At 41.4% G+C, this 14058-nt stretch overlaps 1 protein-coding gene across 1 annotated transcript in view; it reads right to left on the bottom strand.

Moving 5' to 3' along the window:
- The window catches only part of BBS9 (Bardet-Biedl syndrome 9), a 287717-nt gene extending 273763 nt beyond the window's left edge, over nt 1-13954 (bottom strand). Inside the window, exons 1-5 of the mRNA XM_038164848.1 lie at nt 13588-13954; nt 12384-12504; nt 8923-9073; nt 7705-7769; nt 5265-5378 (exon numbers count right to left, since the gene is read on the bottom strand). Of these exons, the coding sequence (XP_038020776.1) occupies nt 5265-5378; nt 7705-7769; nt 8923-9073; nt 12384-12495 (442 nt within the window). The 5' untranslated portion in view covers nt 12496-12504; nt 13588-13954. The remainder of the gene's footprint in view (nt 1-5264; nt 5379-7704; nt 7770-8922; nt 9074-12383; nt 12505-13587) is intronic.
- Nucleotides 13955-14058: the final 104 nt, after the last annotated feature.

Here is a 14058-nt window from a genome sequence, read left to right as displayed (position 1 = left end):
TTCAAGGGTCTAAGCTTGCTATAAACTAGCAGAGACAGAACAACAAAAACTTACACTGAAGAAAGCTGAATGAGAATGCAATACACATCTAGCTGTGTTTGTTTCTGTATTTTGAACATGTGAAACAACTCCAGAGACATTAAAACCATTGAATCATAGAATAGTTTGGGTTGGAAGGGTTCTTTAAAAGTCATCTAGTCCAAACCTCCCCCACAATGAGGAGGGACATCATCTAGATCAGGTTGCTCAGAACCCCACCCAATCTGACCCTAAGTGTTTTACCACCTTCATTGTAAAAGATCTTCCTCCTTATATCTAATCTAAATTGTCCCTCTTGTAGGATAAAGCCTTTGTCCTCAGTTTTCCTTTAGGCTCCCTTTAAATATCTAAAGACCACATTAAGGTCTCCCTGAACTCTTCTTCTTCTCCAGGCTGAACAACTCCAACTCTCTCAGCTTCTGACAGCTCTCTGACCATCTTCATGGCCCTCCTCTGGACCTGCCTCAACAGTTCCATGTTTTCCCTGTGATGATGACTCTAGAACTGCAAGCAGCACTACAGGTGGGGTCTCACAAGGGAGACAATCACCTCCCTCATCCTGGTGGTCATGCTACTTTTGATGCAGACCAGGATACACTTGGCCTTCCAGGCTGTGAGTGCAAACTGTTGCCTCACATCCAGCTTTTCATCCATGACAACACCCAAGTTCTTCTCCATAGGGCTGCTCTCAATGAGTTCATCTCCCCATCAGTATTCATTCATCTGGGATTGCCCAGACACAGGTACAGCACTTGGACTTGTTGAACTTTGTCAGGTTCCCATGAGCCCACTTCTCAAGCCTGTCCAGGTGCCTCTGGATGGCATCCCATCCTTCAGGTGTGTCAATCGCACCACCCAGCTTCATGTCATCTGCAAACTTGCTGAGGGTGCACTCAATCCCACTGCCTAGATCACTGATGAAGACATTAAAGAGCACTGGTCCCAAGATAGATGCCTAAGGAGCAACACTTGTCATTCTATAGGATGGTGAAGGGTCTGGAGAGGAAGCCTTTTAAGGAGTGACTGAGGTCACTCGATTTGTTCAGCCTAGAGAAGAGGAAACTGAGAGGAGATATCATTGTGGTCTTCAATATCCTCCTGAGGGGAAGTAGAGGAGCAGGTATTGATCTTTCGCTCTTGTGACCAGTGACAGGACTTGAGGAAATGACAAGAAGGTGAGTCAGGTGAGGTTTAGGTTGGATATCAGGAAAAAGTTTTTCACATAGAGGGTGGTTGAGCAGGCTCCCCAGAGAAGTGGTGACACCACCAAGTCTGTCGGAGTTCAAGAAGCACATGGTGTGATTCTTGGGGTGTCCTGCACAGGGTCATGAGATGGTCCCTTCAAACTCGGGATTTTCTTTGATTCTATCATGCTCTAGATGCAACCATACAATTAATTCATCATCTAGTGAACAGCCCACCCATCAAAACCATCTCTCTCCAATTTAAAGAGATGGATGTTGTGGGAGTGTGTCAATGGCTTTACAGAAGTCCAGACATTCACGATCCTTACCTTATGCACTGATGTAATCACTCCATGACTCTCTACCACTAGGATCTGTCAGGACTTGCCCTCAGTGAAGTCATGCTGACTGTCTAGAGTCACATCCCTGCTCTCCATGTGCCTTAGCACAGCTTCTAGGAAATTCTGCTCCATGAAATTTCCAGGCCCAGAGGTGACGCTGAGAGGTCACTACTTCCTGAGGGGGTCCTTTCCAGCCCTTTTAAAATGCATTCCCCTTTTCCAGGGGAATGCATTTTAACCCTGGACTTCACCTGCTGCCATGACTTTTCAAGAACCATGGAGTGTAGATTGGCAACTACATCAGACAATTCCATCAGGACTCTGGGATGCCTCTCAGTCAAGTCCCATAGACTTAGGTTCCTCAGGTGGTAATGAAATCAATCTTTCCTTGCAGTGGGAGAGACTTTGTTCCCCCAGTCCCTGCCGAGAAGACAGAGTACAAGTGAAGACTGAGGCAAAAAATTTGATGAGTTCCTCAGCTTTCCACTCATCCACTCTTACCAGTTTGCCAGTATTGCTTCCTTTGACCTTCCTTTGGCTAATCTATCTATAGAAACCCTTCTTGTTGCTCTTTGCACCCTTCATCAAGTTCATCTCCAGCTGTACCTTAGCTTTTCCGACCCCATACCTACTCAACCAGACAGCATCCCTATATTCTTCCTAGGTCAGCTCTCCCTGTCTCCATTAGATATGCATTTCCTTCTTGCCCTTTACTTTGACCAGCAGGTCTCAACTTAGGCATATCCATCTCTTGCCTTCATTTCCCACTTTTTCACACCTGGGGATCCTGAGCTCTTGCACTCTATGGAAGGCATCCTCAAAGACCTGCCATTTTCTGACTCCATTTTCGTGAGGGCAGTCTCACAAGGGGTCCAACTAACTCCTTGAAGAGTGGAAAGTTTGCTTGCCCACAGTTCATGGTTCTGACTTTACTTTTCACCTGTCCCATACCCCTCAGGACTGCAAACTCAATCTTTTTTTTCTTTTATCAGTATTAAATCCTACGGCTGAGTAGAATGCACTGCTTAACCACTGAAGGTAGAGGATTAAGAGCTCCATAAAAAGAAAAAAAGCATAACCTTCAGCAAGAGAAATCTGAGCAAGACTGAGCAACTTCATAGAGCTAGTTCTCTATGTCGACTCCTACAGCATTCTTCGCTTACTCAGATGAAAAATCATGTTCCTGGGAGACTGACATTCACCCTCCTCCCCAACACTCCCACGGCCTGCTTTCCTCCTTCTGTTCAACTGCCATTCTCCTGCATCTGCTTCAGTAGTGCTGTGAGCATGACCTGCGAAGGGCCTCTTTCACCCTCACATTGTTTCAAACATGCTTGAGTATAGCAGTAAGACACATATTAGTCACAGTAGTAACAAACGGCAAGAAATGCAAAACCTCTCCCTTTATTTTCTTATTCCACTTCCAGACTGTGGTGCAGAAGGCAGACTGTTGGCAAAGCAAGCTCATTGCTGCAGGCTTACAGCACCATCATGAATTAACCTCTACTGAAGGCAAGCGACACTGTTAGTAGATGCCTGAAAAGAATTCCAGAGAAGCCTGTGGAAGGCTGATGATAAAAAAAAACCCACATTTATTTACTTACGGACTCTCAATGGCACACCAGAGCATCTGCTAAACACAGATACACATTGATAGCATGGCAGGCTAGACCAGGACAGGCATTTGTTTACTAAAATTAACAGCACTTGCTGTTCTTTCTGGTTCACTCTGGGTGGTCTTGTGAGATGTCCTTCATAAGCCTCAAGGACAGAACAAGATATTCAAGATGATACTTAAAAAACCTGAAATAGATTCACTGCAAAAGGCTTGGGGCAAGATTAAAAGCATTTCCGTGCTAAGAAATCTAATCAGATAGTCCAGGAAAGCCACATAAAAAGAACATTCAGACCAGGATATCTATCAAAAAAAAAGAATATTCCTTCATTTCACAAAAAGAACTTTCCCCAGTGTCCATTTTGCCAATTTCTCTGATGCTTCCACACATGCCTTACTAGCCTCCTATCAGGTAACTGAACATTCACTATAATTTTCCTAGATTTTGGTCTTAAACAGAAAGCATCTTGATCTTACAATATGAATATGTATTATTCATTACATAACATAAAACCCTTCCTTCTTTGTTTAATTATGACTTGAGATCACTCTTTGTCCAACAGCAATAAACACACATATTTGAACTGGAACATGGTGAAGAAAAAAGGAAAAGGTAATTAGCCCAACATGCTACCACAGAAAACTCAGAAAAGTTTACAGAACTTACCAGAGTTCCTTCTGCTGTTCTGGCTGCTTTGTCAAGATTGGCCCTCATTTTGACCATCCTAGGTCAAGTGTTCGGCTTGCTGAGTAGGTTCTAGGGTAAACATTACCTCCTGTCTCTCTAGCTTGCAAAGACACCTTCTTCATCAGATTACTTGCTTCCACCACAGCTCATGAGACAGGTCTGGCATCAAGCCTGAGCTGCTGGTCACACCTCTACTTAGGCCTCCATGGTAAACAAACATGCATGTAAAAAATCTGGAGAATTTCTTCTGCAGAACTGCATGGTGGTACATGCTTACTTGTTTTATTCTTTCTGAACCATTCCAGACACTCACAACACTTAATTTCTAACCCCTATACATTTGTTACTGCAACTCCACTGTAGAGTGTCAGAGAACATCATTCCTTTTTCTCAGATTTAGGAACCTCTGTATTGTCTTTCTGCTTTTAACAGGAATATGCCTATACCATATACACTCACTCCTCAAGATACTCATAGCCCTTACACCTTCTCACCCACATGAGCTGACCATTTTCCCCAAGGCAGCTGTAAGAAATTAACAGGTGAAAATCTCTTCAATCAGTAAGGAGTTTGGTAAGCTGAATTTAAGCCTAGGGACAAGCCCGAGTTTGAGTTAAGGCACTGTAGCATCATTACTGGAAGGTTATTACAGACACAGAACTGAGGGACTGTCTACATACATTTGCCATATTGATGCAGGAGAATTTCTGCCTCAGAAAGTGACTTATCACTCTACCAACAGCTAAGTGGCACTACTTTTGTTGATGACTGCTGCCCCCCAAATACTTTTTGGCAATCTTCTGAAAAAAAGGAGATGTTATGCAAAGCCAATCTAAATGTTTTCAAATCAGAACACAAAAACAAGTTCACAAGTCCACAAGTTAAAAAAAATACTGATATCTATTAAACTCATTCAAATCTACAAATACACCATAAATATTATTGTCCACTGTTCTCTTTTCCCAATCCAAGTTTAAGTAGTTTTTTAGAAGTCTGCATTACATATCTTTCAAGACAGTTGATACCTTAGGTTCAGCAAAAGAAGATGTGAACTTTTTAACTTGTCCAGGATAAGCAAACACAGAAAAGTAAAACAAAATTAAAACACAGAAGAAAACAATTTTTTAGATGTTGAAGTACTTTACAAGGGAAGAGCCAGGATTTTTGTCACATTTTTTACCATCAATATTGTAAACTCATATCCAGCTCAAAATGTGAGAAAACAACTATTCTGCATTTAATATTCTTTGCTCATTTCAACTTGAGTTATTTTCAATGTGCATCAGATGAAAAGTGACATCAGGAATAGAAAGATGTTTTCCCCTAGAATAGAGCATCATGCTGCCTTTCAAAACTAATTTAAATAACTAATTATAAAGAATATACAAGGAGCTTACCTTTCACACCACCAAATGGGCCATAAGTCATATTACAAGCAGTTCTCTGAAGATTGTGCTCATACATCAGTTTAATTTGATACTGGTTCCCATGCTCCACATTCCCCTGAGTTCCTACAAAAAAAAAAAAAAAAGGGTAAGTATTTATTAATTTGATACACACACTGTGGAAGAAATAAAGGCGTATCAGTATAAACAATCTGAAGAAAATTTTACTTAATTTCTAGTGACTTTTGAGATATGTAGGCTCATACTGCTGTTTCCTGAAAAAAAAAAATTCATCGAGCTATAAAATTCCTAAATGTCAGAACCAGAAATAAGGTCTCATTATACTATACATGATATAAAGACCTCACAAAAGGCTGAGATTTTATTGTTTAAATGTACTTTTCATGTCGGGCACACCTCTAAGATCAGGAAAAAAGCTTTGATTCCCCCTGCTCAAAAGGGCATTCTTATGATTCTCTGGCTATTTGGTAAATACACTATATCCAACAACCAGCTTCAGTGGCAATAGTCTTTGTCTCAAATTAAGTTGGAGTTGGTCATTAGCTCCAATTTGACAAAGCTGTGGTTAGGGCACACTCATCACTTGCCTTTACTTTGCCTGAAATTGAGTGATCAGCAATGCAAAGATAAAAGACAAACATATGGTAACAAAAATAATTTTGTGGTATACGTCACATTCTCTGAAAAGGTCTTCATGAATTTTAACTTCCTGACTCCTTCAAGGAACTAACAGAAAATAAAAGTCTTTCTAAAGAAAGCAAAGTTCTTCTTTCGAGAATCAAGTTTTTCCTGAACCCCATGAAGAAAGTAAAGGTGATTACATAAAGAAATACTTAAGGACTAATATAAGCAAACAAAAAAAAGTAAACAAAATCCTCTGAGAACAGTCACATCAGTTGGGAAAAAGGTGTTTTGCACTAATTCCTACCACAGCTTTAATTATACAAATATTACTCCAATAACGACCTAAACAACATTCTATGAAAGATTTGTAGCTTATGCTAACCTTTTAGGCAATTTCTGCAAACAAATCAAACACAGTTTTAAAACAATCACCCCTAAAGCAGGCCCATGTTAGGGAAAAGACTGGAATAGACATGAGGGGGAAAGCCCTGCTGGGTAGTAACTAGATAATCATCAACACTTCAGAATAAACAAGTTAGAAAGTAGTCGGCCTGTGTATATTGACTGCAATACAATATCAAGGCCATACTTTAGCCAGCCCTGAAAGATGTTTTCATTTGTCAAAAGAAGCATAGTGATTTTTAGTATGAATAACAGATATGGTAACATGTATTAAGCAAGTAAAGATTCCACTTTATGAAAGTGTCATTTGCCTTAAAAGCATAAAGAAGTAATGATAGTTATTTCTCAAAGGAGCTTGTTTGAGAGTACCCATTCAGATGACAGAAATTACCATTAAAGCATGAATGCTTACAGATTAGTATGAAAAGTCTGTTAAAAGACAGCAAAATTTTACCTTTATTATTACTTAACTGTTTAAGCCATGTAGACCAAACAGCAAATTATAACTACTGAAGACTTCTAGACTTAGTGTGGTATGCTCTTAATGCAAATTTTAAAATAAATTGTTTTAATAAAAATTGTACTGGTAGGCTACAATCCTAAGGCATAAACACTATTACAGCAAAGAGAAAGCGCAAAAACTGCAGCACATCTCTAAGAATCCCTCCTCAGCAAAGACCACTTCCACCGTGTCTCCAGATAGGCAAAGAGAGTACATTTTTGTAACCTGACTACAAGGTTGTAAGTAGGAAACAAGCTGTTCCTACAAGAAAACCATGGTTTTGTAATGAAAGGAATCACCAAGTGTATCCCTGCATGTAGGAGATGAACAATGCCATGCTGTCTATTGAATTTTGAAGATGGGTGTACCATTAATGGATCTCTTAAATCTGTGCTTTACTCAGAGCATATAGAAGAAAAAAAATCAAAGCACAGAATATGTATTTCATTACTAGGCTCTTCATATACAGAGAGAACACATCATATAGAACTTCCAGCCAAAGGCAGTAGAAGAAAGAGGATTTAAGACAAAACACAGTGGTTTCACCTTCTTACAAGCACTAAACTCCTGTCTTCTCATGGGCTACCTTACCAATGTTCTGGTTTTCTAAAAAATTATCTAGACTTCTGAGTTCAGAAAGAATTGTAACTGTTAATTTTTAAACAGCTAAGTAGGTTGGCATTATGCAACCATTTGTTCATTAGCATATTGAACAATAACACCAATTCATAAAACCATAATGAGAACTAGTTGCTCACAATCACTGCTAACCACAGACCATCACACATGAGAGCAGATCTTCAGTGATGATGAGCAAATACTGTATATACCAAGTTTAACATTAATCTAATCCAAACTTTAGGTTGCTTAAAATCACTGGAAAGCTTGGATCTGTAAACTTACCTGAAACAGCATACACACAGAGTTTTCGGCAATGCAACACAGCCAGATGAAGTCCTTCAGTACCACTGCAAAGAGTATAAAAACCACTATTTTCAGATAAATTCAAATAGAATTCATACAGGATAAAATTCAAGAAACATGTTGAAATTGCTCTCATATGTAGGCCAAATGCAAAGGTTTGGGTGTTAGATGCTAGCATAAAAACTCAGAAGTACTGATCTTCCTAAATTCACGCTGAAGTGCTTGGAGTTAATTTCAAAATCAAAATGAATCCTTTAAGAACAAATTTTGAGATTCAAATACAAAGAGCAACCCAACTGTGTTCCCAGTTTAGTTTGAAACTCATTTGAAATAAGGCGCTGTTAATCCTTCATGGAGGGAGGATACGCAGATCATCCCTCCAAACAAACTTTACTCAGCAATATCAGGCACTACTATTTTTTAAATCCACCTTTGTACTAGCTGCATGGAACCTTCAAACCTTCACATTCCTTTTCCTCCAAATGCAAACAGTATTTCTAGCAAAGTATTTGTGCTGTTAATACAGAAAATGTTTTAGTTCATTTCACAGAGTAAGACATCATTCCTGCAAAGGAATGAGTACTTGACCCTTCGATCTCAGAGCATGAATCTTCCCCGTGGTTAGTACAGGTTTTACTTTCATTTTTTAAATAAAGTTCATGCTACAATATTAGAAGTTCATTTCAAAATTAAAATGAGTCCTTCAAGAACTAATTTCTAAAATAAAGTTCTCTTAAGTAGATTCTCTTACAGCCAATAAACTATAGGCTGTTTTCCTTAGAGTCGCAGTATCTCTCCTCCACCTAGCCACTCGTTTCCACTAAATTCATTGGAATTAAGGATCTTCTACCCTCTATCAAACAGGAAAAAATTGACCAGTATTACATCCTAGACCATAACAAGTCAGTCAAGTATTTTTAACACCTTAAAAGATAACTTTAAATGTTATATTTTTCCTGCTCTACATACTTCTAAAAAATTGTATAACTATCTGGGAGATTATCCTCTCTATACACCTTAAGTAAAAAATTCTCTCATATGAAGATGATTCAAGAAGCAGATCAAATGCATACTATAGGATTCATAGATGTGATTAATAGTTTCCATCTAGAAACTGAAAACTCACCTTCCTTAACACAGGAAGAAAATCCCATCTAAGATTTAAATTAACAGCACCATAGCCTGCCATTTACTTACGAAACAAACTTTCCCACTTCCACCTGCAATATTGGTTCTCGCAACTGCACTTCCAAGAGCAAGTCTTCAGGTTGTACTTCATCTCCAGGTTTCACAGGATGTGGATTGAAGATTCGGAGATACCCGTTATAACTGCCCACAATAACTTTATCTAAAAAACAAACAGGCAAACAAAACCAACACAAAGGATACTACACAATACAGTAGCATGCACATGTGGAACTCAATTTGCTGCAGAGTGCTTCAAATAATAGCCTAAAAAGATAGAATACTGACATGATTCAATTAATGATCATTATGCTCCGTCTTCTAGTTTAACTTCAGCAATTACATTTTTTGCAAATACATGAATATCTGTCAGCACCAGCGGTGGCAGCAATAGAGTTAAGTGTTTATGGGTAAGAATTGGGGAAAAGGCCAATGAGGCAGATGTCATGGTTGGAGTCTGTTACAGACCACCCAACAAGGACAAAGAGGCAATGAAATATTCTACAAGCAGCTTGAAGAAGTCTAACAATCACCAGCCCTTGCTCTTGTGGAGGACTTCAAGTTACCAGATGTCTGCTGAGAATATAACACAGCAGAGAGGAACTGTCTAGGAGATTTCTGGAGTGCATGAAAGGTAATTGCCTTACACAACTGGTGAAGGAGCCAGCTAGGGAAGGTGTCCCACTGGATTTGTTGTTTATGAACAGAGAAGGATTTATAGGTGATGTGATGGTTGGAGGCTGTAGTGAGCACAGCCAACACAAAATTTTATTTTCAGTTCTTAGAGAAGGAAGGAGGGGGAACAGCAGATCTGCTGTCATGGACTTCCTGAGGGCAGATTTTCACTCATTTAGGAGAATGGTTGACAGAGTCCCTTGGAAGGCAGTTCAGAAGGGCAAAGTGGCCCAGGAAGGCTGAACATTTGTAACAAAGGAAGTCCTAAAAGACACAGGACCAGGCTATCCCCATGTGCCAAAAGACAAGTTTGCAGGGAAAAATACCATCCTGGCTGCATGAGCTTTGGCTGGAACTCAGGAAAAAGAGAAAATATGACCTTTGGAAGAAGGGGCAGCTGAATCAGGGGGGCTGAATCAGCTGAATCATAAGGTTATGCAGGAAGAAAATTACAAGGGCCAAAATCCAACTAAGACTTAATCTAGCTACTGCCATAAATGACTAAAAACGTTTCTATCAATATATCAGCAACAAAAGGATGGCCTGGGAGAATCTCTATTTTTTATTTGATATAGGGGGAGGAAATATAGTGAAAGGATGAGGAAAAGGCTGAGGTACTTAGTACTGCCTTTGCCTAAGTCTTCAATAGCACAAGAGTAGCTTTCTGGGTACCCAGCCCCTGAGTTGGCAGACAGGGACAGGGAGCAGAATGAGGCCTCCATAATGCAAGGGGATATGGTCAGCATTCTGCTGTATCACTTAGACACAAACACAAATCTGTGGGGCCAGATGACATCCACCCAGGAACAATGAGTGTGGAAGCGCTCACCAAGCCACTCTCCATCATTTATCATCAGTCCTGGCTGTCCAGGGAGCTCCCAAATGACTGGAAGCTAGTAAACATCATGCCCATCTACACAAAGGGTCAGAAGGAGGATCAAGGGAACTACAGGCCAGTCAGCCTGACCTCAGTACCAGGGAAAGTCATGGAGCATATCATCTTTAGTGCCATCATGCAGCTTGTATGGGACAACCAGGGGATCAAACCCAGCCAGTAGGGGTTTATGAAGTGCAGATTCTCTTTGATCAACCTGATCCCCTTCTATGACAAGGTGACCATCTTAAAAAGGGACAGATTGCGGATGTTGTTTACCTTGACTTTAGTAAACCTTTGACAGCATTTTCCACAGCATTCTCCTGGAGAAACTGGATAGTCACAGCTTATACAGGTATATTGCTTACTGGGTAGAAAAATGGCTGGATGGCTGAGTCCAGAGAGTGGTGGTGAATGGAATTACATGCAGCTGGTGATCAGTCACAAGTGACATTCTCCCCAGTCCTGTTTATTATCTTTATCAACATCCTGGAGGAGGGGATCAAGCGCACCTTCAGGAGGCTGCTGATGACACCAAGTTGGGTGGGAAGGTTATCTGTTGGAGGGTAGGATGGCTCTATGGCAGAATCTGGACAGGCTGGAACAATGGGTTGAGGCCAAGCGTATGAGGTCTAACAGGGCCAAGTGCTGGGTCATTCACTTCAGTCACAACAACCTCATGCAACACAACATGGGGGAAAGTGGCTGGAAAGCTCCCCAACAGAAAAGTACCTACGGTGATGGTTCACAGCAGCTGGAGCATGAGCCAGCATGTGCCCAGGGGCCAAGAAGGCCAGTGGCATCCTGGCTTCTATCAGAATGTGTGTGGCCAGAGAAGTATTGCCCCCCTGTATTCAGCACTGGCAAGGTTGCCCCCCAAATACTGTATTCAGTTTTGGGCCCCTCACTATAACAAAGCCATGGAAGTGGTGGAGCATGGCCAGAGAAGGGCAACAAAGCCAGTGAAGGGCTTAGAGGTGAATGAGGGGCTGTAAAACTCAGATGAAATATTAGGAAAAGTTTCACCAAAAGGATTGTGAAGCATTGGAAGAGAGTGCCGAGGGAAGTGGCTGAATCACCACCCCTGGTGGTATTTAAAAGATGTGTAGACATGATGCTCAAGGACATGGCTTAGTAACAAACACAGAGTGTTAGCTGTTGGACTCAATGATCTTAAAGGTCTTTTCCGACCTAAAGAACTCTTATGAATTTCTACTGCAAAAGGTTGTACGCAAAATCAACAACAGCTCAACTTTATTCAAATTATCCTGAAAAGGGAGAACCTTACATTAAAATAATTTTAGAACAGTATGCCAGCAAGGAAGTCAAACTCAAGTACCTCTACCGGGCAAAAACAAAGTTCCAAAGTGAGCATGATATCATAGAGACACCAAGAATTTATTAATTTTAAAAAATTCACACACAAAAACTCTCACTGACAGGAAGATTATTTCACGTTATTAATGACTACACAGAAACGCAGGGTTTACTCAAGCAGAGTCACTTACTTAAATTGTCACTTATTTTCCAGATCAAAAGGACTGTTTATTTGTTTTTCTAAATTCTTAACTTTTTAGTTCTCACCTTCCTTTTTTCTCTCCTTAGGTTTTTACAAGTCACAATGTGTTTGCTCCCATGACTAAATTAAAATTCTTTATTTTAAAAATATCTATCATTGACGGAATAAGACATGAGAGAAGTTACTAGTGAACACAAGCAAGAGTTAACATATTTAGCAGCATACAAATATAAAAAGATAAAGAGCACTGAATTTGTCTTCTTAAGCCTACAAGGGCACATTAAAGACAGCAGACCTAAAACTAACTAGCCAACTAGCCTGGCTAACAAGCTTTCAGCATGCATTGGTCAAAGCAAACCTACAGCTGTGTGGCTTAAAAGCCAGCAATTTTAAGTCTGAATTTACCTTGTCCACTGCCACTATTATCAACATCAGCAACACACAGACAGCCTTGGTCAAATTCTTCCTTTTCTCCAAGTATGGTGGACCACCACTCTCTAGCTTTAAACAAGGACATTCTTCTTTACTGAAAAGGAAACAAACCATTGTTAAAGTTTATACTAATACATGCGATTATTTATAAAAAAAAAATTTTCTTTGTTAGCAACAGGTTTCCTTAAGTATATTACACCTCTCAGTTTCACATTGCACTAGTGTGAGCTAAATAAATGTTAATTTCAGGTGTTTGGAGTTTCTGGTTATACAGTTCAGGAAACAGCCTCAGGAATCTTACAGTCATTAGATGAATTAGATGTAATAGACACTGCTACTTATAGAAAGAAAATTCAACACAATAACAGACTTTTAAAAACTGTTAAATGATAAATGCCTTCTGTTACAAGCACTAAGTAATAAAAAGTTTTCAAAGTCACAAAACTGAGGTCTCTTCTCTTACCAAGGAGTACCAGCAAAAAGGAAAAAAAATAAAATCTGATGCAAGCCTTCTGCAAGAGAAATTATTTTTAGACAAGTAAATGGAGACATAAACAGACGACATCAAAACTTCCACCACATAATCGCCTTGAAGATGCTCCAGTGACACGACTAAAGAACTCGGTCATACAGGGCACAAATCAGCTTTTCTGCTCCCTACCTGATGTTATTTTAAGAAGGGGGGAGGGAAGGAGCGAGGAGACTAATCCCTTTGCGGGCAGCTTGACAATAACATTATCCTAGCTCAAAACTCACGGCTCCGTGCCTATGGAGCCGGACACGGTCGATCCCACAGCCCGCACAGGAGGCGAGGGGCTGCCGTGCACCGGCGGCTCCAGCGGGAAGAAGGGCAAAAGACGGGATTCGGAATAAACCCAGACTGCAAGCCCGCGCCTTTCCTCTTTCAAGGAAACCAAGTTCGACAAACAAAACCACGTATTTTCCACCTTTTTCCCGTCGCTATGCCCGCTAGGCAACCTGCTGCCGCCGAGTGCGAGCTGGCACAGCTCAGCTCCCTACACAGACCCCCTCGCTCCCTCCTGCCCTCCCTCACAGAGTCCCTGAGCAGCACACACAGCACCTACACGAGCCTGGGACACGGACACGGACACACACAGATACAGACACACACCCCCGTGCAGCCGGACAAGGGAGACGGAGCCCGGCGGGGGCTTACTTGGGCGGGAGGCGAGAGCTCCCTGGCACGGCGCAGTCCGAGCCACTCCGGGGCGGCAGCCCCGCTTCCTCACAGGAGTTCCTCCCTCAATCGCGGCCCGAGGCGAGGCACAGAGCAGCAGGGCTACAGGCGCATTCCCACCGCCGCCGCCATCTCCAGCATCCTCCTCTCCCCACCGCCGGCACCAACCGCTCACCGCCCCACGCCCCGCCCAGGGGAGAGCTTGGGAAATGTAGTTTGGGAAGCGGCGCCATGGGCCGTTGGGCTCTCTCACTTCGTCCTGTACTTGGGGGAGAAGAGCAAAGAAGAGAAACATTTCTTTTGTATTTTCTGAGAGGAGGAAAATTAAAAAAGCAACCCTAAGCATTCGGCGGCTTGTTCTCTTTCTTCTTCAAACCCCTCACAGGAACGTCTTGATCTCGAGGCGCCCAGCTCCACCCGGGCGTCCACCCTTTCCCTCCCCCTTTGCCC

This window comes from Motacilla alba, chromosome 2, assembly GCF_015832195.1.
Source record: "Motacilla alba alba isolate MOTALB_02 chromosome 2, Motacilla_alba_V1.0_pri, whole genome shotgun sequence".
Taxonomy (NCBI): Eukaryota; Metazoa; Chordata; class Aves; order Passeriformes; family Motacillidae; genus Motacilla; species Motacilla alba.
Note: the sequence above shows the minus strand (reverse complement) of the source record. Positions and strands in the feature narration are given on the sequence as shown.